This window comes from Stenella coeruleoalba, assembly GCF_951394435.1.
Source record: "Stenella coeruleoalba genome assembly, chromosome: 3".
Lineage (NCBI taxonomy): Eukaryota > Metazoa > Chordata > Mammalia > Artiodactyla > Delphinidae > Stenella > Stenella coeruleoalba.
The window spans coordinates 134,061,583-134,088,077 of record NC_137148.1 but is presented as its reverse complement, the minus strand read 5'-3'; the positions used below and the strand labels follow the sequence as shown (position 1 = coordinate 134,088,077).

At 45.0% G+C, this 26,495-nt stretch overlaps 1 protein-coding gene across 16 annotated transcripts in view; it reads left to right on the top strand.

Annotated features, from left to right (window-relative positions):
* Positions 1-26,495, top strand: part of EBF1 (EBF transcription factor 1) — a gene marked incomplete at its 3' end in the record, with an annotated part of 499,070 nt that overhangs the window by 79,703 nt on the left and 392,872 nt on the right. For 11 of the 16 annotated variants that reach the window (XM_079918130.1, XM_079918126.1, XM_079918131.1 and 8 more), the window contains 2 exons: positions 5,711-6,002; positions 25,243-25,361. In XM_079918130.1, the coding sequence (XP_079774256.1) occupies positions 5,985-6,002; positions 25,243-25,361 (137 nt within the window). In that variant the 5' untranslated portion in view covers positions 5,711-5,984. Of the gene's footprint in view, positions 1-5,710; positions 6,003-24,146; positions 25,362-26,495 lie in introns of those variants that run through there. The other 5 variants (XM_079918120.1, XM_079918132.1, XM_079918125.1 and 2 more) reach the window with 1 other exon arrangement.

Below are 26,495 nucleotides of genomic sequence, written 5' to 3'. Positions count from 1 at the left end.
AAGTCTGTGACTCTGTTTCTGTTTTGTAAGTTATTTCATATGTATCCAGTTTTAGATTCCACCTTTAAATGATATCATATGATAATATGATCTCATATCGTTTCTTCCTCTTTCTTATTTATGTCACTTAGTGTGATCATATCTAGGTCCATTTGAGTTGCTGCAACTGCCATTATTCATCATTTCATGGCCGAGTAATATTCCATTGTACATAAGTACCACATCTACTTTATCCAATTTTTCCTTCCAAGGATATTTAGGTTGCTTGCAAGGTGATGCTCTTGTAAACAGGGCTGCACTAAGCGTTGGGGTGCCTGTGTTCTGTCGATTTATGGTTTTTCCAAGATATACTCCCAGTGGCGTTAGTGCCATTTGCTGTGTAGCTCTATTTTTTAGATTTTCTAGGAAACGCCATACACTTTTCCAGAGTGGCTGTTAGCAACTTACATTCCCAGTGTCAGCTTAGCAGATTTCCCTTTTCTCCACGCCCCCTCCAGCATTTCTTGTTTTTAGAATTTGTGAAGGTGGCCACTCTGGTGCAAAGTGATACCTCTTTGTAGTGTTGATTTGCATTTCCCGCCTATTTTTCCTTAATTTCCTTAAATTAAGGAAAGACACGTATGCCTTTTTTGGCCAACTGAATCATTTGTGATGTCGAGCAGCTTTTTTTTTTTTTTTTTTTTTTGCGGTACGCGGGCCTCTCACTGTTGTGGCCTCTCCCGTTGCAGAGCACAGGCTCCGGACACGCAGGCTCAGCAGCCATGGCTCACGGGCCCAGCCGCTCTGCGGCATGTGGGATCTTCCCGGACCGGGGCACGAACCCGTGTCCCCTGCATCGGCGGGCGGACTCTCAACCACTGCGCCACCAGGGAAGCCCCCGGCATCAATTTTTCCTAGTTACTGATGTAACTTCAGTCCGGCATCCTCTTCCAGTACAGTTGTGTCTCATCCACATTAAAAACCTGCTTGGGTAAATACACACCATCATCAATAATTTCTCAAAGTGTTTCCGGAAGTTCCTGGACAGCTACCCTATCTGAACTTGCTGCCTCCCCACTTACTTTTACATTGTGAAGGTTGGCTCTAGCCTTGAACTGATGAAACCAGCCATGGCTGGCATTAAATGATGTGCCCTCTGATTCTTTGCCATGTTTCTTCTTCAAGTCTTCATAAAGGCTTTACTTACCCTAAGACACTTTTTTTTTGCGACAGGTGTCATTTACAGCCCTGCAATCTTTGTGAATTGCAGTGTCTCTGAGCACCCATTTTCAGCTTTTTTTGGGGAACCAGCCAAAGCGGCAGGATTGCTTCAAGCCCCAATCTGATTACTGGAGCAACCTGATTCTTTGGGAAATTCCACTTCCTGATGGAAATTAGAGTGACATGTGCCTGTCTAAACACCTAGGGTTTGTGTCTTATTCCGTCCCCTACCCCATCCCCTTCATCCCAGGGACAAATTCCCAGCCAGCTGTTCAGGGTGCTTCTTCCCCAGGTGGGGAGACTGTTAGGAAAGAGGCTGGAGGGAGGAACCCGACCACCAGGAGATGTGGAGATGAGGTGACTTTTCCAAAGTCTTCCCGACCAAACGGTCCACCATCTTCTGGGTGTCCCAGGCATGTTTTAGCTGTAAGTTGGCTCCCCTGCTCCTGGAGATTTGCAGCCCATGGAGTGGGGACCGAGCAGTACAACTGCAATTGGACTTCATTTGCTGGCAAATACTCTCCAAGCCTCTCAGCCCCATGTGTGTCCAGCCTTAGGACCCAAGCCAGCCGTGGGTCTTGATTATGTGACTCCGGGTGGGTCACGCACCTGAACGAATTACATAAGAATTTCTCTCTCTCTGTCTTTATTTTGTTTTTGTAATTTATGTTTATAATGGGGTATAGCTGAATGTCAATGCTGTGTTTCTTTCTGCTGTACATCCACTTGATTCACTTACAGACAGACATCAGTATATTCTTTTTCAGATTCTTACCAGTCTTGTATATTCTTTTCCTGTGATTACAGTGTGTTGAGTTGAGTTCTGTATGCTATACAGTCACTCCTTATCAATTACCGCCTTTGTCTATGGAAGGGTATGTATTCTAATTTTTAAACGTCCTGTTTTACGCCTCCCCCCTGCCACCTTTCTCCTTTGGCAGCCATAATTTTTATTTTTTTTTTGCGGTACGTGGGCCTCTCACTGTTGTGGCCTCTCCCGTTGCGGAGCACAGGCTCCGGACGCGCAGGCTCAGCAGCCATGGCTCACAGGCCCAGCCGCTCCGCGGCATGTGGGATCTTCCCGGACCGGGGCACTAACCCGTGTCCCCTGCATCGGCAGGCGGACTCTCAACCACTGCGCCACCAGGGAAGCCCTGGCAGCCATAATTTTGTTTTCTATATCTGTGACTCTGTTTCTGTTTTGTAAGTTAGCTCATATGTATCCAGACTTAGGTTCCACCTATAAGTGATATCTTATGATAAATCTCTCTGTCTGACTTATGTCACTTAGTATGATTGTATCTAAGTCCATCCGAGTTGCTGCACCTGACCTTATTTCATTCATTTCATGGCTGTGTAATATTCCATTGTCCATAAGCGCCACATCTTCTTTATCCATTTTTTCCTTCCAATGTCATTTAGGTTGATTCCAAGTCGAGGCTCTTGTAAACAGGGCTGCACGGAACGTTGAGGTGCCTGCATCCTATCAATTTATGATTTTCCCAAGATATAAGCCCAGGGGTCTTAGTGCCGTATGCTTTGTAACTGTATTTTTTAGATTTTTTAGGAAAAACCATACACTTCTCCAGGGTGGCTGTTAGCAATTTTACATTCCCACCTTCATGGAAGCAGGGTTCCCTTTTCTCCACACCCTCCCCAGCATTTCTTGTTTTTAGACTTTTTTAGGATGGCCATTATGACTGGTGCAAAGTGATACCTATTTGTATTGTTGATTTGTATTTCCCAAATGTTTGGTTGGTCACAAAGGGCATATGGGTGTTTCCTTTAATATGTTAAATGCCCTTTTTGGCAAACCCAATCTTTGGCGATGTTGAGCAGCTTTTCAAATGCTTTAATGGTGAGTCGAATGTAGCTCTTGAAATCCAGTTCCGGAATTCTGCCTTTTTTTTCAAGTCCTTTTCGGTTATTTACCCCAAGACATTTTTCGGGGGCTGGTGTCCTTTACAGCCCTGCATGCCTTGTGAATTGCTGCCCCTGAGCACTGCTTTTCAAGTTGTTGTTTTGGGAAACGGCCACAAGGCGGCAGGATTTCTTCAAGCCCCACTTGTGTTACTGGGGCAACCTGAGCCTTTGGGAAAGTCTTCTTCCTGATTGGAAATTAGAGTGGCTTGTGCCTGTTCAAACACCCTAGGGCTTGTGTCTCATTCCTTAACCCCTCTTACCGTTCATCCCCTGGACAATTTACAATCCCTGCAAAACCGGCTCTTGAGGGTGCTGTCTCCCCTAGCTGGCGAGACTCTAAGGAAAGAGCCTGGATTTGGGAACCCCACCACCAGGAGATGTGGAGATAAGGTGACTTTTCAAATCTCTTCTTCTCCAGGTGGGTTCACCATTCTTTGGGTGTCCCAGGCATGTTTAGCTTAGCTCCCCTGTACCAGGAGATATTGGACCCATGTCTTGGGGATTAGGCAGTATAACTCCAGTGGGGTTGCAGTTACTGGCACCTCATCATCAGCTCCCTCAGCCCCATGACAGCCCAGCCTTGGGACCCAAGCCAGTTCTGACTCCAGATGTTGTGACACCATGTTTGGTCACCGCCCCTCATCGAATTCAGTAAAAATTTCTCTCTCTCTGTCTCTTTTTTCTTTTTTTGTACTTTATTTTTATAATGGACTATAGCAGACTTACAATATTGTATTTCTTTCTGTTGTATAGCAACCTGATTCACTTATGCAGAGGTATCTATATATCGTTCTTCAGATTCTTACCAGTCATATTTGTTTTGGCTATTACAGTGTGTTAAGTCAAGTACTACATGCTATACAGTAGGTCTTGATTGATTACCTATTTTCTCTATGTAAGGGTATGTATACTGATTTAAACACCCTTTTTTATAGCTCCACCCCAGCTTTTCCCCTTTAGTAGTCAAAAGTTTGTTTTCTAAATCTGTGACTTTGTTTCTGGGTTGTAAGTTCATTTGTATCAATTTTTAGAATCTGCCTATAAGTGATATCGTATAATATTTCTCTTTCCTTGACTTATGTCACTTGGTATGATTGTATCTAGGTCCATTCGAGTTGCTGCAAGTGGCCTTATTTCCTTCATTTCATGGCTGAGTAATATTCCACTGTACATATGTAGCACATCTTCTTTATCCATTCTTCCTTCCAAGGGCATTTAGGTTGCTTCCATGTCTAGGCTCTTGTAAACAGGGCTGCACTAAACTTTGGGGTGCTTCTGTCTTGTGGTTGTTTGGTCTTCCCAAAATATACGCCCACCAGTGGAATTGCAGTATCCTCTGTAGCTCCATTTTTTAGATTTTTAAGGAAACTCCATTCTGTTACCCAGAGTGGCTGTTAGCAACTTACATTCCCACCATCAGTGCAGCAGGGTTCTCTTTTCTCCACGCCCTCTCCAGCATTTCTTGTTTGTAGACTTTGTGATGATGGCCATTCTGACTGTTGTGAGCTTATACTTCTTTTTTTAATATATAATTTATTTGTCTATTTTATTTTTCATTGCATTGGGTCTTCATTGCTGCGTGCGGTCTTTCTCTAGTTGTGAGCGGGGGCTACTCTTCGTTGGGGTGCACGGGCTTCTCATTGTGGTGGCTTCTCATTGCGGAGCACAGGGTCTAGGACTGCAGGCTTCAGTAGTTGTGGCACGTGGGCTCAGTAGTTGTGGCTCGCAGACTCTAGAGTGCAGGCTCATTAGTTGTGGCACATGGGCTTAGTTGCTCTGTGGCATGTGGGATCTTCCTGGATCAGGGCAGGAACCTGGGTCCCCTGCTTTGGCAGGCGGATTGTTAACCACTGCACCACCAGAGAAGTCCCCCCGATACTTCTTTGTAGTGTTGATTTGCATTTCCCGAATATTTGGTTGCCCAAAAAAAGGGGCTTTCAGTTTTTTCCATAAGTTTTTATGGTCCTTAAGCCAGAAGGGTTCCACCTGCTTGTTTATTAAAGTGAAACATCTGCACTTGGATTTTTAATCTGAGGGGCTATGAGGATGTAACGCAACTGCTGGTTACTTTGGTAACTGATGAACCAACCTGTCCTCACTTCCCCATATAAACAGTGGCCTCCTCCTCCTCTTGAGTAGCGAAGATGACTCCCATGTCCTACCTGCCATTTGCCATTAAGTGGTGCGCTGTTGCTCCAGCACCTTTTTGCTTTGCAAGAGTAGGATCCTCTAACCAATAAATCATTGATGTCTCTGTTGCTTTCTCCTGGCTGTTTTCAGTCTCAGAGCTGGACAAGTATAGGCCTTCCAGGCCTGCTGGGTGCAGCCCACCAACCATATAGTGATTCAATATTTTTATAGATTATACTCCATTTAAAGTTATTACAAAATAATGGCTATATTCCCCTGTGCTCTAAAATATACCCTTGTTGTATATTTATTTTATATATGGTAGTTTGTCTTAATCCTATACCCATATCTCTCCCCTCCCTACTTCCCTCTTCCCACTGGTAACCACTAGTTTGTTCTCTACATGTGTGATTCTGCTTCTGTTTTGTTATATACATTGATTTGTTTTATTTTTTAGATTCCACATGTTGGAGAGGGTGTGGAGCAAAGGGAACCCTAGTGCACTGTTGGTGGGATTCTAAATTGGTGCAGCCACTATGGAAAACAGTATGGAGGTTCCTCAAAGAACTCAAAATAGAACTACCATGTGACCCAGCAATTCCACTGCTGGGTGTATATCCAAAGCAAACGAAAACACGAATTCGAAAAGATACATGCACCTCAATGTTCATACCAGCATTATTTACAATAGTCAAGATATGGAAGCAACCTAAGTGTCCATCAACAGACGAATGGATAAAGAAGATGTGGTATGTATATACATCCATACAATGGAATATTACTCAGCCATAAAAACAATGAAATTCTGCCATTTGCAACAAAATGTGGATGGACCTAGGGAGTGTTATTCTTAGTGAAATAAGTCAGGCAGAGAAAAACAGAAAAATGCCTTCCATCATTACTATTGAGAAAATAGTTGACTGTTGTTTAGAGGTCAGTCTAACTGCTATGCCTTTAAAGGTAATTGTCTTTTTTTACTCTCAGGATTTTTCTCTTTACCTTTGTTTTTTGCCATTTCACTATCATGCATCTAATTGCAGATTTTTGTTTTATTTATTCCTTCCAGTTTTATTGAGATCTAATTGACATACAGAATAATGACTTGACATTCGTATATGATGCAAAATGATTACCATAATGTTTAGTCCATCACCTCATACAGTTACAATTTTTTTTTACCTTGTGATAGCTTTCAGGGCCTGCTTTCTTAGCAGATTTATTTAGATTTATTTGCATGGGGTTCCTTGGATCTCCTTGATCCATAGATGAATGTGTTTCTTCAGTTCTGGAAAATTCTCAGCCATTTTCTCTTCAAACATTTCTTCTGCCTCATTCTCTCCTTGTAGGACTTGATCAGATGCACGTTAGATCTCTCACTGTACCCTCCTTGTGTCTTACTCGCTTTTAAATTTGTTTCCATGTTTCATGCTGGAGAGTTTATTCTAATTTATGTTTAACATATATTTATATAATACATAATTAACATATAAAATTAGATAGTTTCATATCTAAAAATATGTCTAATTAATGAGTTCATTAATTCTTCCTGTATTTTATACAATCTGCTGTTTATCTCATTCATTGTATTTTAAAATTTTTATTTATTTATTTAGTTAGTTAACTATTTAGGCTGCGTTGGGTCTTTGTTGCTGGGCGCGGGCTTTCTCTAGTTGCGGTGAGCAGCGGCTACTCTTCATTGCGGTGTGTGGGCTTCTCATTGCGATGGCTTCTCTTGTTGCAGAGCATGGCCTCCAGGCACGCGGGCTTCAGTAGTTGCGGCATGCGGGCTCAGTAGTTGTGGCTCATAGGCTCTAGAGCACAGGCTCAGTAGTTGTGGTGCACAGGTTAAATTGCTCAGCAGCATGTGAGATCTTCCCGGACCAGGGCTCAAACCCATGTCCCCTACATTGTCAGGCAGATTCTTAACCACTGCACCACCAGGGAAGCCCCTCATTCACTATATTTTTTTTATCTTCTCTGCAACCTGCCACCTCTTTTTGCCCTTAGCTCTAGTAATCTGAGTGCTGGCTCTAGTACAAACTCATGGATTTATAGAGTCTAATTTAGACTCACAATTGGTTAGAAAATAGGACCCATAAGCCTAGACTCATCTTTTCTGAAGAGAGAAATATATATTGTGTGCTGTAATGTGAGGGAGAGTTGGTGTGGGAGTGGGGAGCTGAGTGGAGGGAGGGAAAGGCAGCACGTCAAGTACAGGTGGCATTGATGTCAACGTGAGTGGCTGTCGTGCTGTAGCTGCCACACAACAGCATTTGGCCTAAGGTTACATTAATAAAGATATTGTCTCTAGAATAGGGAGGTGCTCTACACTGATCATTCATTCAACTGATATTTGTTGTGTGTCAGAGATATTACACAGTATTTTTGCATCTAGGAAAGCTCAGTGAACTAAAAACAAGCAAACATTCCTGGCTTCGTGGAGCATATGTTCTGTTGGTAAGGGGCGGACTGTATACTTTAAGCACAGTAAATGAGAGAAGTGTTTATATTAGAAGTTGGTAAATGCTTTAAAGAAGGTGATTCAGAGTACAAGTGTGTGGGGAGAGGGAAGATGTCTGTTGCGGTCAGTGTGGGCCTCATTGAGAAGCTGACCTCTGAGAAAAGATTGAAGGGCCTGAATTTTCCAAGAGGATGTCTGGGGGATGTTCTTTCCAGGCAGGGAGGACTTCCAGTGCAAATGCACTAGAGCAGCAATGTGCCTGTGTCCATTCGCTGCATTTTTAACATTGGTTATTTTAATATTTGTTTATAACAGCTCTGTTTGTTTCTTTTTCAAGTTTGCTATGACAAATTTGATAGTTTCCTATAATGTAATCTGTTTCCTATGATATACCTGTTTTCTGCAGGTATTTTCAAGTTTGTCACTTAATTCTTTAAGCTTGGTAATGAATGTGATGTCTTAGTCTGTTTGATAGTCTCCATGTCTGAGGGGAGTGCAGATGTGTTTCTGCTTTTCTGCTTCCTTTTGGTTCTTCTGGATCTCAGAATGGAGGGATGCTTCTTTCTGTTCCTGCTAACCTTTGACTGCTGGCCTTCTTTGCCTTTGTAAAGTTACTGGTAGGGTAAGCAAGGCCTGGCCCAGGTGTTCCCGCCCCCAAGAAGCTTTGGGTTCGCTCTGTCAGGGACCTGGGTCACTCCCACTTGGGTATCAACTTAAACCATTTTCACAATTTGAGATTCCTTAGGCAACTCAGCTTGTGAGTCCCTGGGTGTCAGTTCTTTTGGGGTCCAGTCTGGACTCAAAAGTCGCCCAGTTTTGGGGAAAGAGGGATAGGGTTCCACTAACTTTGCCCTGACATTGAAAATTCAGCTTTTTGAAACCCCAGCTTAAAGTGAGCAGGTTTCCTAAAAATTTTTACCTTTCATAGGCTTTGTGCTCTGACTTTTGCTGCCCCTCCTACATGCAGTCCCTGAGCAGAAGCCCAAAACAACAATAACTTGAAATGCTTTCAGGCATAAGTGCTTCCTATATTCCACTTTTCTCTCTGGTTATGTGTCTTTCTCCAAAAATTTGCCTGGGAACAACCAACTGCTGTTTGGGGTCCTCAGTCCATTTCAGGAGATGTTGAAAGTATTGAAACCAGTGTGTGCAGGGTGTGTTTGTGTGCAGGGGGGAGTGATCTGAATGATGGTTGTTTTTAGTCTCTCATATCCTTAAATGTGTTCAAGTTGGCATGGGATCCCCAGAACATAATGGAATTTGGGTGCTTAAATCCTTGTGAAGTGCTATACACATGGCCATGGACCAGCACAAGAGAAAATGCACTTTGTTTAGACTTCTTACCTATCTCCAGCTGTTTAAGAATGTGTTTCACGTCTTTACTAGACAACTGCTTGCATGTCTTAAGGCTATGATTTCCACAAGTCTTAATACAAGAAGCTGAGCAGTCTTTCTAATTGTTAACATATTTACTGGAGAGGAAATAGATTCATCTGTACAAATGATCAGGCTTGAGAAGTGAAGCCTTCAAAGATACACAGTTAAGGAATCGACAATTGCTCTTATTTATTAGGAATACAGGCTGTATTTTGTATTTTAAAAATGTCAGTCTCATTCATGCTCTTATGCAAAGTTAATGAAATAGAATATTTTCATTAAAATATTTTCAAATAGCTATGTTACTGAAATTAGGACTACTGTGAAGACTAAAAAAATTTAACCCAAATTATAAAGCATTTTGTTCTGAAGACATAAGTGTACTCTTAATTGTCCTATGCTTACCACATTGTAAAGTTTAAAATCCTTGTGAAAATTGCAAGTGTCAACTTTCCTACTGATGCGGTACACAGATTTCAAAATCCAGTCTTTATTCTGTTTTATAGTACATGCGTTTTGAAGGGCACAGTCCATCACAGAAGAAAATATTTCTTTTTCTTAGTTATGCAACACATGTGTTCATGCCATTCAGTTTTAAAGTAGAGTGAGTTGATTGTTCTTCATTCTTTAAAAAGTAAAGTGAGATAATAATCGCCTTAAAGTACCTATCATAGAAAAGTTATTTCCTTTCTCTGTGGGTTCCAGCAGCGATGTTGAAGACAAAGTCGTGCCCTGAGTGAAGGTCGTGAGGGCCTTTCCAGGGCCCAGGGCAGTGGTGTGGAGCAGCATGGGTTTCTTTCCTTGTGCAAGAAGCCAGGCCAACTCAGCCCTTCCTGACTCCATAGCCTCTAGATGACCCACCTCAAGTTCCAGAGGGCTGAGGTTCTCAATGACCCCTGAGTAGCTGACTCGAGTCATCGTGGGTGATTTCTTCCACATTGGTTTTTGCACATTTACTCAGAAATTGGAATCTCAAAGGGGAAAGCACATCTCTCTCTTTAGAGTCAGCAGGGCAGAGTGGGGGAGGGGGCAGTGTGGTCTGGGTGGGGGACTGGGACTGAATGTTGATTCACCACTTACAGCCTTTGGAACTCACACAAACGCTCGTCTTTCTCTGCCTCAGTTTCCTCACTTGTCAGAGAAGAATAAGGACTGTTTCCACCTCATGGACTTGCTCTGAAGAAAAAATGAGGTCGTAAGTGGAAGGAATTTAGTCACTGGCATATAAAAAGTGCTCAATAAATGTTTGATTTTAATATTCAGACACGAGAAATGTTTTGCACAGATTTGGTTAACTCACCTGGGGAGAGTAATATTCTTGAGAGAGAGTTTTGAATGTAGTTCAGAAATAATTAAATGCCTTCCTTGATTGAAATAGAAAGGCAATTAAGACAATGAAGCATTTTTCTCTGTGTTATCTAGGACATATTTTTCTCATTTTCCTCTTGTAATGGGAAAATTTGAAACTCACACATAGTGGTGACAAATTACTCATCCTGAGGTTAATTGTTCCCCAACAAATACATTACCAGTAGGGAAGGTGGATGATTCCACAGGTTTCAGAATCCAACTGTGGGTAGCATGATGCTTGGGATTCACACAGGCCTGGGTTTCTGGTGTGGCCAGGACAGGATTTTGGAAAAGTTTTTTTAATCTCCTGCAGTCTCAGGCTCCCTCACCATAATTAGGGGTAAAAGTACCAAACTGCAATGGTGGTATCATCAGGTTTGTAGGTGACAGGCTATCACATGCCGAGCCACAACTGAAAGCTGACTTTGCAATATGTTCCAGGGGCTTACTTATTGTAAGAGGGAGCAACCTGTTCACATAAAATGAACCAATTAACCAAGCTCTGTTCACTTTACGCAAGCAAACTGTCTCCCAAATATGTGTCTCTGGTTATCTGGGATGGGGCACAAACAACACTAATATGTGCCCAGGAATAGGGTGATGGGATGGAGAGAGGGGACAGAGATGACTTTGAATGTCATAGCTGTTGCATCTATTAATTTCCCCATGCACATGATTATCTATTTGATGGTGTTTTTTAAATTTCACTAATATGTATTGGGAAGGCTTTGTGACAGATGAATAACTCACAGTCACTGTCTTCAAAGGAACATAGGGCAGAAGAGGGACTTATGTGGTTGGGTATGATATCTGTTGGTTTAAAACTTCAGGAGCTTCCTGGGTGAAATCTGGCCTCTGTACACGGAGGGCAAGGAGAGACCGAAGAAAGAGACAGACCACTCCAGATTTGTAGGTGGCAGGTTTGATAAGCAAGAGAACTTACATGCAAGGCTTGTCTTGGGTAGCTGCAAGATGAGTAGATCTCTGCAGGTGCCCGACCGAATCTTAAAAGTTTAGGTAGATTTGGGATGATGGGATTCAGTCTCGTATCCTGTCCAGATGGTCTCAACAACACATTGCTCTCTCAAGACTGTGTCCTTGAAAACAGTTCCCACTGTGGGAACAGAGGGCAAATGTATATTCCAAGGACAGGGGAGGGGGCTAGCAGCCTCAGATTGCCCTTACTCAGCTCGAGGGTCAACAGGAGGTCACGTCTCCTCCATGACCTCCTCCAAAAATGTCTGAGTAGGCTAACACTGACAAAACTCTAAAATCTCTTATGAGTTAACATAAGTTTATTTCTTGCTTGTATTAAAGTGCATTTCCTCGTGCAGTTTTAGGGACCCAGATGCCTTTGACCCTGTGATTCTAACATCCCAGAGCCGGAGTCAGCATGGCTCGTGGGTCAAATTTGAATACTTTTTTTGTGAATAAAATTTTATTGGAACACAGCCACATCCATTTGTATGTATTACCTGTGTTTTGTAGCTGCTCTCACACTACGACGGCAGAATGAGTACTTGTGACAGAGGGAGTATATAGCCCATGAACCCTAAAATATTGACTCTTAGCACTTTACAGAAGAAGTTTGTTAAGCCCTGCCTTATAGCATTGGAATCTTCTCTTGGATTATCTGATTCAGCTCACAGAAGGGGGAAGAAGGGTGGAAGATCCTGTGGGAGGTTTTTATAAGCTATATTTGGAAATGGCTTCCATCAATTCCACCTACATTTTATTGGCCAGAGCTCGGTTGGAGCTTCCCTGCTAGGGAAGCTGAGAAATAGAGTCTTGGCAATGGCCCAGGAGGAAACACATAGCAGTTCTCCACAGACTGGTACTGTGCTAGACTCTTCCATTTACTCTATCTTCGTTGTTCCTCAAAACAACTGTTTAATGAGTACAGTACTACTTTGCTGATGAGGTACCTGAGGTTCAGAGAGGTTAAGCAACTTGCCTCAAGGTCGCTCAGCATCAAAATAGTGGGAGTGGGGATTTGATAGTCAGGATATCTTGCTCTGAAACTTGCACTATTCTCTCTGAAAAAAACTTTTTTAAAATTGTGGTAAAATACACATAACATGTACCACTTCAGCCATTTTTAAGTGTACAGTTCAGTGGCATATACAATATATGTTGGAGAGTGGGGAGTTTCTTAGATTTTGACAGGAATTTAAAAGCACAGGGCTTTCATTTCAATGATACTATTAAAAAGTTAAGCATAGTCAGACTTATCTGGTAATTTCCATAAAACCGAGTACTGACATAATATTTTTAATCTCACATTTTAGTTTGTGTTTATTGGTGCCAACAGTGATTCTTTATTGTCATAAGCTGGCAAGAAAGGGACAGAGGTGGATTTGCTACTGAAATAACTCCTTTAAGCTTTTCCACATGTATTAAGGAATGTTTTATGGTGGTTCAAAAAAAGAGAAAAATGGTAGAAGAATTGAGACATTACGCCAGACATAATTATACAGGATACCAGCCTCAAAGAACCTACTTTTTTGAACTCAGAACCATCTTGACATTTGAGTGGCAATTTAGTTTCCACAAAACAATGTTTTCCAGTGTTTTATTATTGTTCATTTATAAATCTTTGCTCTTGTGGTGTTTTTCATTATTTTTATAATTTGTTTTCACAGTTGTTTGTGCTATATGCATAAAGAATTTATCCCTAGTTTTATGCTTGTGCATATTTAAGTGAGATAGTAAAATTAATTTAAATTAAAACATGAGGGATCCAGGAGAATATTTTCTTTTTAAAAGGTATGTGTACAGTCGTCCTTGGTATCCGAGGGGGATGGGTTCCAGAACTCCACAAATAGAAGAATCCAAGGACGTTCAAGTCCCTTATGTAAAATGGTGTAGTCCAGTCGGCCATCCGTATCCACAGGGTTCCACATCCAGTGGATTCAAGCAACCTTGGATCCAGAACGCAGGAATACGGAGGGCTGACTGTATATGACTCAAGTTTACAAAAGACCACCCCACAGAGATAGTTTTCTTTTACAAAAGAATTATATTTGAATTAGGAAACCATACCAGTCAGGGCAGACTAAGCTAAGCTGTGATAAGCGAACCCCAGATCCCTGGTGGCTTAAATCACTTGCTTACATTAAATCTATTGGGTAGGGCTTCCCTGGTGGCGCAGTGGTTGAGAGTCTGCCTGCCAATGCTGGGGACGCAGGTTCGTGCCCCAGTTCGGGAAGATCCCACATGCCGCGGAGCGGCTGGGCCCGTGAGCCATGGCCGCTGAGCCTGCGCGTCCGGAGCCTGCGCTTCCGGAGCCTGTGCTCCGCAACGGGAGAGGCCACAGCAGTGAGAGGCCCGCGTACCACCAAAAAAAAAAAAAAAGGAAAGAAATCTATTGGGTATTGGCAAAGACCTCTGCTCATTGTGATCATGGGCAGCAGGACCCCAACTGATGGATCTACCCTTGGTAATACCTCTGGTTGAGGGGAGTGACTACTCTGGGTCCTCTCACTTCTAAATAAATGCTCTGGCTCAAGTAGGTCAGATGACCACACCTAACTACAAGCAGAGTACTGTAATTTTGGGGGAGTACCCAGAGGAGAGAGAAACCAGGAATCAGTTCACAGCAATAATGTGTGTAACAGAAAGCATCCTTCATCTTTCTGTCAAGTAGTACCCTGTGCCCTGATTTCAACACTTTCTATTCCCTGGTAGAGTTGCAGACAGCTTTCTTAATTTCATGGGCAGCTGTGGCTCTTGGGTTACAGCCAGACCTGGCTGCTTACTAGCCACGGGACAAGGGCAAGTCTCAACCTCAGCTCCTCCCTTGTGAAATGGGGGAGAAATGTCACTTGCATGGTTTGTTCAGAGGAGTCAAGACAATAACTCATGTGAAATCTCCTTCTCAGTTGTAAACTATTATCCAAAGGAAGGTAATAGTATTGTTTTTGGTAGTCAGTCATACCACACTGAGGATAAGGAACGGAGAGTAATGATTTCACCCTACAGCACTTGTTACATGATCAATATTTTCTCACAAAAATTTACTGAAAATTCACGAGAAATTTCCTTAGGTGATCTGCTCTTGAAACCTGAAGAGAACAGCTCTCCAATAAAAAAGCAGAATGTTCCTCTTGGCTAGAAAATGAAAAAGCATTTTACATGGCCCCAAATCTATATGGTCCAATTTTCTAGCAGATTCCTACCTTAAAAAATGTGAGGTTGAAGAAAAGAAACACTATCTATCTTCTTAAGAAGCAGTAGCTTTAAGTTGGGGATCAGTGTGAAAAAAATTATAAGTGTCCCACAAAATAGTGCTGAGGATAGAAACAAGATTCTTGTACTACTGTAGTGTTGATTCCTAAAACTGAAATCACCCAAGTATCTTGGAGTTCTAGTTTAGTAGAACTGGATGGCATCCTAAGATGGTCTTACTCCAACACTCTTATTTTCCAGATGAAGAAAGTAAGGTCTGGAAATGTTAATTGATTTGCCCTAGATTATGTTCCTTAAACACAAGTTGATAAGTCAAGTATTTTTCCCTTTTCCCCAAGCTGAAATTATAGAGATGAACCCAGTGGAGAAAGAAATGTTTCTCTGTTCCCTCATACAATTGCTAATAAGAATCTTTTCTAATCAGAGCCTATAAAATTCCCTACATTGTGTATCTGCAAGTGGACAAAGGGCTCACTGGAAATTCTTATGAAGGTCTAGCAATGATTTTGAGATTCCTTTTCTGCCTATCTAAAATTCAATTGTTTCCCCATTTCAGAATTTTCAAAATGATGTTTTAATCCACAGGAAATGTATGAATTGAGTAAGAAAATAAGATATACCAATTTCTCATTGAATAATTTCGTTATCTGATTATTCTATTTAATTAGAAGTGGAAGTGTACTTTTCATCTTAGGAGAATTTTCACATTGTCTGCAAAAAGAAAAAGAAACATAAGCTACCTTCCTAGGCATATTAGTCAGGAGAGGCCGGATTATGCTGCAGTAAAAAATCTCTGGGACATACAGTAAGGAAAGATTATTTCCCATTCACGTTAAAAGTCCACTGTGGGTTGGAGGGCTCTTCACTTTTTGCAAAGAGTGGCAGGTGGAGCGAAACTCCATCTGGGGATGGCCAGCAGCTGTGACACGGGGAAGGGGATTTGGTGAATTGCACACTGGCTCTTAAAGCTTCTGCCTATAAATAACACATACTGCTACTGCTAATTCCTCATTTGTGAAAGCAAATTACAAGGTCATATCTAAATGCAGAAGGATCAGAATACTTTAATCTTACTATGCACCTGGAAGAAGAAAAATCGTAATTTTGGTGAGCATCTCTAATGGCTACCATACTAGGAATAAAAAAAGAAGAAAATAAAAACAGAACAGGACCCACACAGCCCCACAGTACGTGACCCAGCTGTCAAAAAGCCAGCGTCTCACACCATCAGTATGAATCAAATCCCCAATCAGGGTTAATAAAATACCTGTCAGCTATACAACAAAATCTCTTAACACATTAATTTGAGGCAGGTAAGATTTCCTGCGTCCATTTATTCATCTTCATACATTAGTATTGCATAGAATAGGAAGCAGGTACAAATGAACTAAACTAAATGGGCTGGGATGAAGTTTCTAGAAATTCATTTTGGGCCAGCTAAATGGGGAGACACATTTATGCCTTTTGTGGATTTTATTAGACTCATTTCTCTGAGGAGAAATCAGTTCTTTGACATGATTATACCAATCAATAGAGTCTTTCTAAAATAATTTGACAATAGAAAAGTTAGAGCCTGATTAGATAGAAAAGTTCATATTCACTTAAATTGCTAATAAGAGTAATTGTTTAATGGGTCACTCTACAAAGGCACCCTGAACCTTTAAAACTTAGCCTTTTGGGGAAATGTCTGAAGGTCTGGAATATGTTTAAACAAGCTTCATTTGTTTCTTTTATTTGGGTACAATTATTTGCTTAGATACATATTTTAAAACTTTTAGTGTATTACTAGCAACAAAGTGTTTCAAGTGGGGGGAAAAACTAGCCCAGAACATCCCCAAAATTAAAAAATAGAGTTTTGTACTTTCCAGAATAGTAAGCACTTTTATAGTCTGTCTTTAGATCCTTCTTGGTAAAAACCTACAAAGCAAAAGGAAAGGGTGAGAGTCAAAGTCTGCTGATCTACTGTTTAATTATATCTTCCCCCCCCCACCCCTTAAAATCTTATAACAGAGCAGGGTTAACATTAACACAGTAACCACAGTAAACCAAACATATTTTACTACATATTTTATGTTCAAGATGAAAATGAAGATATAATAGTGAGATAATTTTATACAGAGGTACCATGAATTCTCTGTGAATAGGGGTAAGTCGATTTTGTGTTTTCTGCCTTACTTTCTTAAGCTATCATTACTAATTTTATAAATAGCAAACTTTTATTGAATATTGACTACAGTACCAGGGGCTGTACCAAATACTTTATATTTTCCCCTCACTTATTCCTCACAGCAAACCTACTTTTACAAACAAGGAAATTGAGGATGAAATGACTTGACCAAGGTCACCTATCTAGTTAACAGTGGAATCCTCTTTTGGGATAAATCATTGTGGTAATATTTCAACTAAGGTATCTGATAATTGCAGTGGTTTTCTAATCCAACTGTCCTGGAAAGAATTTAAATTGGCAGTGGTTCCTTTATTCATAAATATATGAATGCCCACTCTGTGCCTGGTCCTGTCGTAAAGCCTGTGGATATAGAGCTGAATAAATTTGCAAGGCACAGAGGTTAAGAAAAGTGGGTTCTGGCATCACACCAACAGACTTGGTTTGGGATCTTCAATGCGACCTTGGACAGGAACTCTAGCTTCACCTGAAAACTGGGAAATTATACTGATGCTTACTTCATGGTTTTCCTGGTAAATTAAATGAGATAATGAAAGTCAAGTGTTTAGAACAGTACATTGCATAAGATGCTCCATGATATGCTCTCAGTAAATACCAGCTTTTATTGTTATTTTTGTCGTTGTCGTTGGTATAAGCAACAACAGACATTGTCGAGGAGCTCCCTGTTTAGGGAGGACGGGGAGACATTTAAAGGATATTTTCCTGTCCGATATGATATGAACATTAGGCGAATCAGGAAAAGGCGTGAGTGACTGCCTATAGAATGGGTTTGGAAAGTTTTCGCGGAAGAGGTGAACTTGAGCCGGTGATTGCAAGGGGAGAGGAGCTTCTCTAGGTGGAGAAGGGTGTAGGCATTCCGCTCCTGTACAAAGGTGCGGCGGCAAAGGTGTGTTTGGAGGAATCTCTAGGCTCTGGCAAAGTGGAACATTCTAGTGAGGGCAAGAGGAATGAAAAGCAAATGGAAAACCAGTAGTGGGAACTTGGGTGGTCTGAATCAGGAAAGGCTGTGCCTTGGCCGGCAGTGACGGGAGGGAGGCCGGGTGATCGCGAGGTGGCGCTGTGGCTCCACGTAAAGGGAAGATTCGGGCACCCGCGGGGTCACTGCATGCCCAGGGCAGCCTCGGAGAGGCGGGGCACGGCGGTCTTGGTGGGCTTGGCACCATCTTCATACAGCGACCAAATAATGGCGGTGATAAAGATAATAAATACGCAGATAATCCGAAGCAGTCTCTTTTAGGACACACGGCATCAATAATCAGAAACCGTCCGCGAGGAACAATTAAGAACGCGGAACTGTCCAGCAGGGATTAGTGCGCGCGCATTCCGGGTAATTTGTGGACCCCGGGGGAACCTGCCTCGCCCGCCTGGAGCCGAGCTGGGCGCTAATCTGTAGCCTCTGGGCGGTTCCTGCGCCCTGTGGACGACCACCTCCTACCTGCATGCCAAAGGAGCTACAGTTTCCACGCCTGCCGTGGGGCGCTCAATCCGCATCCTGCCCGCACCTTTCCTCCGATTGGACCTGAGATCTTTGGGGGACTACTTCGCTGGGTTTCACATGCAGATATGGACACACGAATCACATATGAGCTCAGGCTCAGACACGTGTACGATGCTTTTGCACGCATTACATGCACACCCACTCACATAAACGAGGGCTGTCTACACGTGGCACACGCACACACACTACACATGCACTCGTGTACTCACGGTTGTGTGCAAAAATCCTCAAGCACGCGCACACATGCACCCAAGTGCGCGATGTCACTCACTGCCACACACTCGTATTGCACAGACCCACGATATGCAACCACTCTTCGTTTGTACAAATATTTGCACACTCACATCACACACATCCAACAAAGACCTCCAAGCGCGGAGCGGTGCGTAAATATCCAGTGAATTGCACGTTAAAGAAAACACACTCGAGAACTTTTTGTGACTAGGGCATCTCGAGGTTGTCTGCTAAACTCGTCCTCTCTTCTACTTTCCTCTAAGCAAACTGGCCTTCTCCTTCCCTTCTGCTCCAAATCCTCGAAGGCCTCAGTTTCCTTCTTTCAGATTTGCACTACTGAAGGAATGCTAATTTCCAAACAGCCCGGCAACCCCTGTTCTCGCAACCTGGAGTCTCCTTCCGTGCGGGGAGCGAGGGCCATTCAGACTCCAGAATCAATCAGCCGGATCAGACTCCAATCCTGCGGGCTGGAGGACTGTGGGGAAGGGTCAGGGGAGGAGTAAGGTCGCGCCCTGGGGCAGCCTTTGACTGGGACCTTTCTGGCAGTGCCCCTAACTGTGTTCTCTCTGCACAGAGTAACTTCAGCTTTTAGCTATGGTCATTCCAAGGCCATACGGCCTTCCTCCATTAAAGCGCATCCGCAGGTGTCCAGATTTCTGCCCTCTGATGGGCGTCCCATGCATCCCCGCAGTCTTTAATTTATATTTCAATTAGGCAACTTTGCGTGCGCCTGGAGCTCTAAAACTTCAGCTAGGGCTGGGGAGAAGCGGCTGACTGGAGGTCACATAACAAATGTGGCAGAGCCAGGGCTGGAGCTGGCACGACCCTAGCGCGCCCTGCCGCTGGCGGCCCCGAGAGACGCGGGCATTTGTATCTGACCGCTGGAGTGCGCATACAGTTCGCGTATTAGGGCTTTTCAGAACCGTTTACCCTCCTCTCTACTGTCTGCTGCCTGCTTTCGGGGGGACAACTTGCACCCACACTCCTTTCTCATCCAGGATACCTACAGGCTCGAGAGCTAAAGGGGTCTTCGAGCCATGGGGGTCAAGCACCAAGGCGAATGGGGGAGATAAGCGCCGAAGCTGGGTGAGTGGTTTGGATCCAAGGTTCAGAGGAGAGGCGCTGGAGAAATTTGGACTCGGCGAGTTTATTAGCAATGCGGCTGTGGACAAGTTGTTTCATTTTAATCACAGAGCGTCAATTTTCTCACCTGTAAAATAGGGGTGATCTTACCTGCCTTGTTTGTCTGTTGTGGGAATTCGGTGAGTTTATGCCCATAAAACCTTCAACAAATGGGATCTGTTCTTATCGGGGGGCCGCCCCAGAGGAAACCCGAGAGTCTGCAGGCTCGATCCGGGAAAGGTTTGCTCGAAACCCTGGCCTCAAGCCCTCGTCCCATGCAGACTAAGCGCTCCCAAGCCAGAGCCCCAGCGGTGTTATTTGCCTGATTTCGACCTCCTAGCTCTCTGTGGGTGACTTTGTCCCTCTCTAGGCCTCAGTTTCCCTGTCCGTGCTGTGGGAAGAGGCACGCTCCCAGGGTCTGGAAGTATCAGTCAGACTGGGTGAGCAAACCGGGGCTTCTCTGCAGTGCTGGGGGGTCGGAATCAGGGTTCATGGTCCAGGGAAATGCCCCCTTCCTTTTGCCGCTTGCCAGAGAGGACTGAGAGCAAGGAGGGAGGATAGACGGATTTCCGGTGGAACCGTGGCCTCCTGCTCCTACGCATTCCTCGAGGGCAGCGGGTAGACGTATTAGGAGGGCAGGGGCAGGGTTTTGCCGCGGGCGACCGGGATCCGTTGTTTGACCACCCCCGCCGGCGTCTGGGTGCTGCTCAGGGGCCACTGCGGAGTTGCGCCCCGCTCAGATCCTCTCTTTCCCAGGGCCCGGGGGCACCACCCTCCACCCACCTATCCTCCTCCTCTTTGGGGCAGTGCCTTGGCCTCTGTCCAACCCTGCCCGTGACTCCAGGCCGCGGAGGGACGCCTTCGGAGCCGGCCGCGCGCGGCAGGACTTTGCGCCTTTGGCCTTCATCGCCTCATCTTTCCTTTTTCCCTTCTTCCCAGCTTTGAAAGAGGCATCTTTCTTCCGGTTTCACTCTGAGTGGGCTCTGGCTAGCGGCAAAAGGTAGGGGGCACTTCCCAGACAGGCGGCCCTTCTGGGGGCGTGTCTTCATAAGGGGGACCGAAACGAAGGAAATTTCTAAATGACAGGTCCCAAGTCTGGCCTCCTGGGGGCGGACTAGCGGAGAAGATTCCCTCTTTCCCTGGGACGTCCCCCTAGTCTCAGATGGGCATCTTAGCTGGGCATCTTGTCTCCGCTCTTTTGGGGAGAGGGTGTGTTTCTATTTGCTCTCCCCGGAAGTTACCGCGGCGACTGATGCTCTTCAGGAAACGGACTTGATCTCTTTGTGCTTTAAGAGGGTTGGGATATCCAAGAGTGAGAAGGTGTCAAAGGTCGGGGTGGGGAGAAGGGCTTGCTCACAGGGCCTGAGTTACCCCCAACGCGGGGAGACCCCGAGGGCTGGGCAGCCTTGTCTACTGTCTGGAGCAACTGAGAGGAAGTGGGTGGAAGCTAAACCGCGTCCTGGCGCTCTGAGAAGCCCTGAGGGAGTCTTCACTCCAGGGGAAATATCAAGTCTTTCCAATTGCTCCTTCCCCATATAAACTCATTCTGCTGTATATTTTCCTCATGTACATGTTCTTTACCCCTCACTTTCTTCCTCCCTAATTCTGCAGGTCTGGACAAGGCCTGGAAATCTGCATTTCTAACAAAATTCCTCCTTCCCCCATTTGATTAAGCTGATAAGCAGGGTTTACCTTATAACTGATTACTCTGATAAGTTACCCTAAAGTCATATCACAGATATGCTACAAAGCCTGGGCAATGCTATACATACAAGTTTGTCTCTCCACAGAGGATGTGACTATAATGTAAAAAAGCATGAAGACAGTCTCAGTACATACTTTACAGTCACCCCTGTACACACAGGTTTTGCTTTTTGGAGGTGGTGCAAACCTACCTGAGGGAAGACTGAAAAGCGTTTAAGGGATTTTTCAAAGTTTAAAACTGCCAGTGCTAGTTCATTATTCACCAGAGGAAATCCACAAAAAGGTACCATTCTGCTGGCCTGGGTGTTGTTCCTAGTTTTCTATCACCCTCTTTGTCTCTTCTCCACCTTCTCTTTAGCTTCCTTCCTGCTTAAACATTTATTACTGGGTAAGAAAGCAAGATTGAAAGCACAAGGATACCCAGAAGAAAAACTACGAATACACTCTGCTTGATTAAAAGAAAGTACACTCACCATCCCAGGTGAAGTATCTGCTGCCTCTGCATAGCCAAATGGACTTGGTCATATCAAAAGATACTTGCCCCCTTTTATTTTTCCCCCCATGGCCTGGTGGATGTGGAGGTTGCCTTCCTCTTATTTAGTTCCTGGAGATTACTGGCTCTGGGGCAGGAATTGGGCTGCTGAAGGCTTCTTTCTCTGGGCCAATTTCTCTTTTGGATCACGCAGCTTCAGGCCCCTCCACAAACACATCATTTGCAGCGTGCTTCTAGATTTGCTTGACCCCCCTAGAAATCCATCTGTAGTGTTGCTGTCACTGAACCTGGTCCTCAGAGTGGCTGTGTCTCTCCTTTCTCTGTCACCTTTGGCAGTGATCTGATGCCCCATTGTGCGTTCCCCATCACTGGGGTATGTACCTCACCACACTCAACTTGGAGTCCTAGCACTGTTTACTGGGGAGTGAAATGGAGGCTCAGGCAATTAAAGAGATGGAGATCTCGGTCTTATGCCAGTGCTACCTGGGACTTTGATAGGAAGGTGGCCTCTGCTTCCTGGTCCCCCTTCTCTGAAGGATCCCCTCAGAGAAGGCAGGGGATGGTCCAGGAAGGGGAAGGGATTGGTTCTGGGGACCCTTTGGGCCTTGGAGGTTAAACTTGGAGCTTTGGGAAATTTTCAGCAGGCCAAGTTTCAATTGTGCACTTAAATTCTATAGAGATAGAGAATGTCCAGCTTCCCCTATTCCCTCTTCACAAAACTATAATCCTTCCAGTGTTTCCACCAACATACCCCTTATGAACATCTACTGTGTGCCAGGAACTCTGGTGGGTAGTGTGGGGATCCTGATGGATCAAACAGATCTCTTCGAGAGCTTCTTGGAGGAAATGGCATTAATTATGATATCAGGGAGGAAAAGAGCACATTAAGTGGTCCAAATTAAATGGTATGAGACTGGGCAGGCTTTGTGCACAAGAGATAAAGCAGTGTTGAAGACAGTGGCCGTGTATCCTCAGGCCTGAAACACAGTCTTTCAACTAGTTTATGAATCTGGAAGTGGCTCCCACTTTCCTGCTCTGCCAAGAGCACTAAGTTTAACTTCTGCCTGTCTCCATTCCATTCAACATGAGCATGTGTACTTTTCCATCACTGACCCCATGAGCTCCCTAAATCAAAAGGCCAAGAAAGGCCGGCAGAAAGGGGACCTGGATTTCTGGCAGAGAATTTCCCCGAAGGAGCCCTTAGCAGATTTGGCTGCAGTCAGGGAGTTCCTTTGAGGGCAATGAAACAGAAGTTCACCATGTGCTTATTAGAGGTTACAACCTGCTAAAAAATGATGGGGCACGTTACGCAGAAACATCTAGCTATTTCCTTTGCCAGCCACAAGCTTACATGTTGAAGGGTCTGAGGAAGGAGATCATTTCGTCTTCCCTTCCTTCCTCCCTTCTTCCCTCTCTCCCTCCCTTCATTCCCTCCTTCCCTGATCTCTCTCTTTCTTGACAGGTGGCAGAGGCCGAAGTTGGGGGAAGGTTTGTTCAAGCCCCCATTTTAACAGAAAGAATGAGGAAGAGAGAAACCCTACACCAGATAACTAATCAGAGACGTTGTTTTTGCTTTGGTAGTTACTCTAAGGAAAAAACTATTTGGTGGGGCGGTGATGAGGGGGTGGGGATTTATTCCGAGCAAATTTTAAAACGCAGCCTGGCACAGCTCCAGTGCGAGCATTCGTTAGGTAAATGGTGGTTTACCTATCCCGCGGGATGCTCCAGAGAAGTGAGCATGTGAGGACAGTGCCTAACGCCGGCGGTCTCCAGGCTAGCCGCGGAGCGAGAGGGGTTTCAGTGACTTGACTAGGGGCAGAGCCCGGGTCCCCCACTCCCTGGGGATCCACAGCGCCTTGCTTGCCGGAGCCCAGGGTCCACCCCACCCTCCCAGCGTGGAGGCAGTGCCGTCCGCGAGCTCCCAGCGCCGATCTACACACCCATTTTTCCAACCCACCACCCCCTCCTCAAAGCGAAGAGGTGGGCACCTGGCATGCGCGTCCTGCTTTTTCTGCCCGGGCTCTCCCGTCTCCTCCACTTTTGCCCCCGACGTCCCAGAACAGCGGAGCAGGACACGGCCCTGGGAGGGCGCAGCCTGTGCGCCTCGAGCGCGCTCAGGGCGCGGCGAGGATGCTTAACAGACTGCAATGGCCGGGATGCAGACCCCAGCTCAAATCCCTGAGAAGAATATCCTCCTCCCCTTCCTTCTGTCTCCCTTCTCCTGCCCGGCTCTGCCCAGCTCAGCCCCGCTCCTCTCCAGCTCGGACACGGGTACTAAGCGATCCTTCGCGCGCCACTTTGCGAGGAACTTTGGCCGGCTCCCCTGCGCCACCCGGAGAGGGATGTTAATGAGGGAGCGTGGCCCTGTGCTGAGAGCCAGTAGGCTCCTGCGCCGCGATTGGCTGAGGCGAGGCGGAAGGATGACGTTATGCAAATGAAGGGGCGGGTCATTGCCGCGCGGGCCCCGCCTCCTCCCTTTGGGGTTAGTGTGCTTGTGTTTAGCTCTGGGGAGAGTCAAACTGGATTCCATAGGGAAAGCCTGCAAATCACTTCTATTTTAGCAAGGAGAAAACAGAATCTCCATTCAGCAGGGTCCACCTCTCTCTCTTTCTCCCTCTCCTCTCCTCTCCTTTCCTCTCTGTCTTTCCCTACCCCCCTCCCCCTTCCCCCCACCCCACTCTCCCTCTCTGGTGTATCTGTCTATGGCAACCAGCGTCCTCCTCATCTATACGCACTGAAAGGAAAGAAACATCTTTGGTTGGGAGAGAAGGAGGAAAAAAAAGAGAGAGAGAGAGAGAGAGGAAAAACTTGCCTGGTTGTGGAAAATGACACTTGAAGTAGCAAAGCCGGCAGCGCGAGTTGAGTCTATTGTTTCTTAAATTGCCATCAGGGTTTTTTTTTTTTCTTCCTGCTTCTTCAAGTGAACGGTACCTCTACAAAAGGAAACTCCAGCCCCTCCTGTCCTCCACCGGCCTGTGATCATTACAAAAAAAAAAAAAAAAAAAAAAAGAAAGAAAAAAAAAAAGAAAAAAAAGCACCCAAACCAAAAATTAACCAACCAAACAACCCCCAACAGCCAAGCATACATCTCTATTTTTTTAATTTTGGTCTTTTTGTTGGATTTTCCCTTCCTTTTTTCTCTCCTTTTTTTTTTTTTCCTTCGGGTTATCGCTCAGTTTTGAGCGAAGGTTTACATTTTTAAAAAATTTGCTTTCCAGCCCGTCTTGATCTTCTAGCGCGAGTTCAACAACTCAAAAAAAAAAAAAAATCTCTGGCTGGCGTTTTTCTTTCCTTTTTTTTTTTTTTTTTTTTTTTCAAATTTTCAAGGGGGAGGAGATTTTCCACAAGAAAAGGTTGTTTTCATGTTTGGGATTCAGGAAAGCATCCAACGGAGTGGAAGCAGCATGAAGGAAGAGCCGCTGGGCAGCGGCATGAACGCGGTGCGGACGTGGATGCAGGGCGCCGGGGTGCTGGACGCCAACACGGCGGCGCAGAGGTGAGTACCGCTCGGGGACCGCGGCCGGGGAGGCAAGCCGCGAGCAGCAGAGCCGGGAGGTGGTAGCGGAAGCCGCCGCCGCGGGGCCGGGCCGCGCTCTTGCGTCTGCCGCTCGGCTCTGCTCGTCTCCGGGGCTCCGCTCTCCCCGGCCGCTCTGTCTTGGTTGCCTGCGGCCGCAGAGCCAGGAGCTGCCTGCGAGGAGCCCGCGCTTTACCGGCACTTTTCCCTGCCTGGTCTGTGACTGTTTTCATTTTGTTTTAAGCCTGAAGAGGCGTCTCACCAGTATGATGTTGGATATCTGTGTTTTTCTGTGATTGCTGTTTCTTTTCAGGCCGCCTGTCTTTTTTTTCTTTCCTTCCTTTTCCTTTCCTATTTTCTTCTTTCCTTTCTTTTTCTTTCTTCTTTCTTTTCTTTGCCTTTTCTTCTCTATTTCTTTCCTTCCTCCTTTTCTCTCCTTCGTTCTTCCTTTCCTTCCTCCTTTTTCTTTCTTTTCTTTCCCCCCTTTAAAAAACTTTCCTTCTCCTTCCTTTCCTCCCTTTCTTCCTCCCTTTTTCTTCCTTACTCCTTTTCCTTCCTTTCTTCGTTCCTTTCTTCCTCCTTTATTTCCTTTCTTTCCCCCTTTCTTTTCCTTTCCTCTTCCTTCTTTCCTTCCTCTTCTTTCTTCACTTTCTTCCTCTTTCCTCCCTCTTCTTTCTTCACTCTTTCTTCCCCTTTCCTCTTTTTCCTTCTCTTAACTCCATTTCTCTCCCCTTTTCTCTTTCAATTTCCCCCTAGAATCATCTCTTATTTCTCCTCTCTGGTTCTCCCTCCCGCTCCCTTTAGCTTTCAGTTTTTCTTGGTCCACCCGAAGAACAGCAACTCCTAACTTTAATTCTGATGTCTCTTAAAAGTCTTCCCCGCCATCTATGACCATGGCCTCTTCTAGCCCCTCTGCCACTCTCAGCTCCTGCATGCTAGGCTGTATGGCCTAGAGGCACTGCTTTTGGAGATTGACCCGGGGGAACTTTCCTGGGCACCCTCAGTACCCATTCTGGGGACTCCTGGTCCCAAGTGAGAAATGGTCCCCCCCCCTTTTTTTAGGCCACCAGCTGGGCTTGGGGGAATGGGAGATCTGTGGCTCCATGCTCTCTCCGG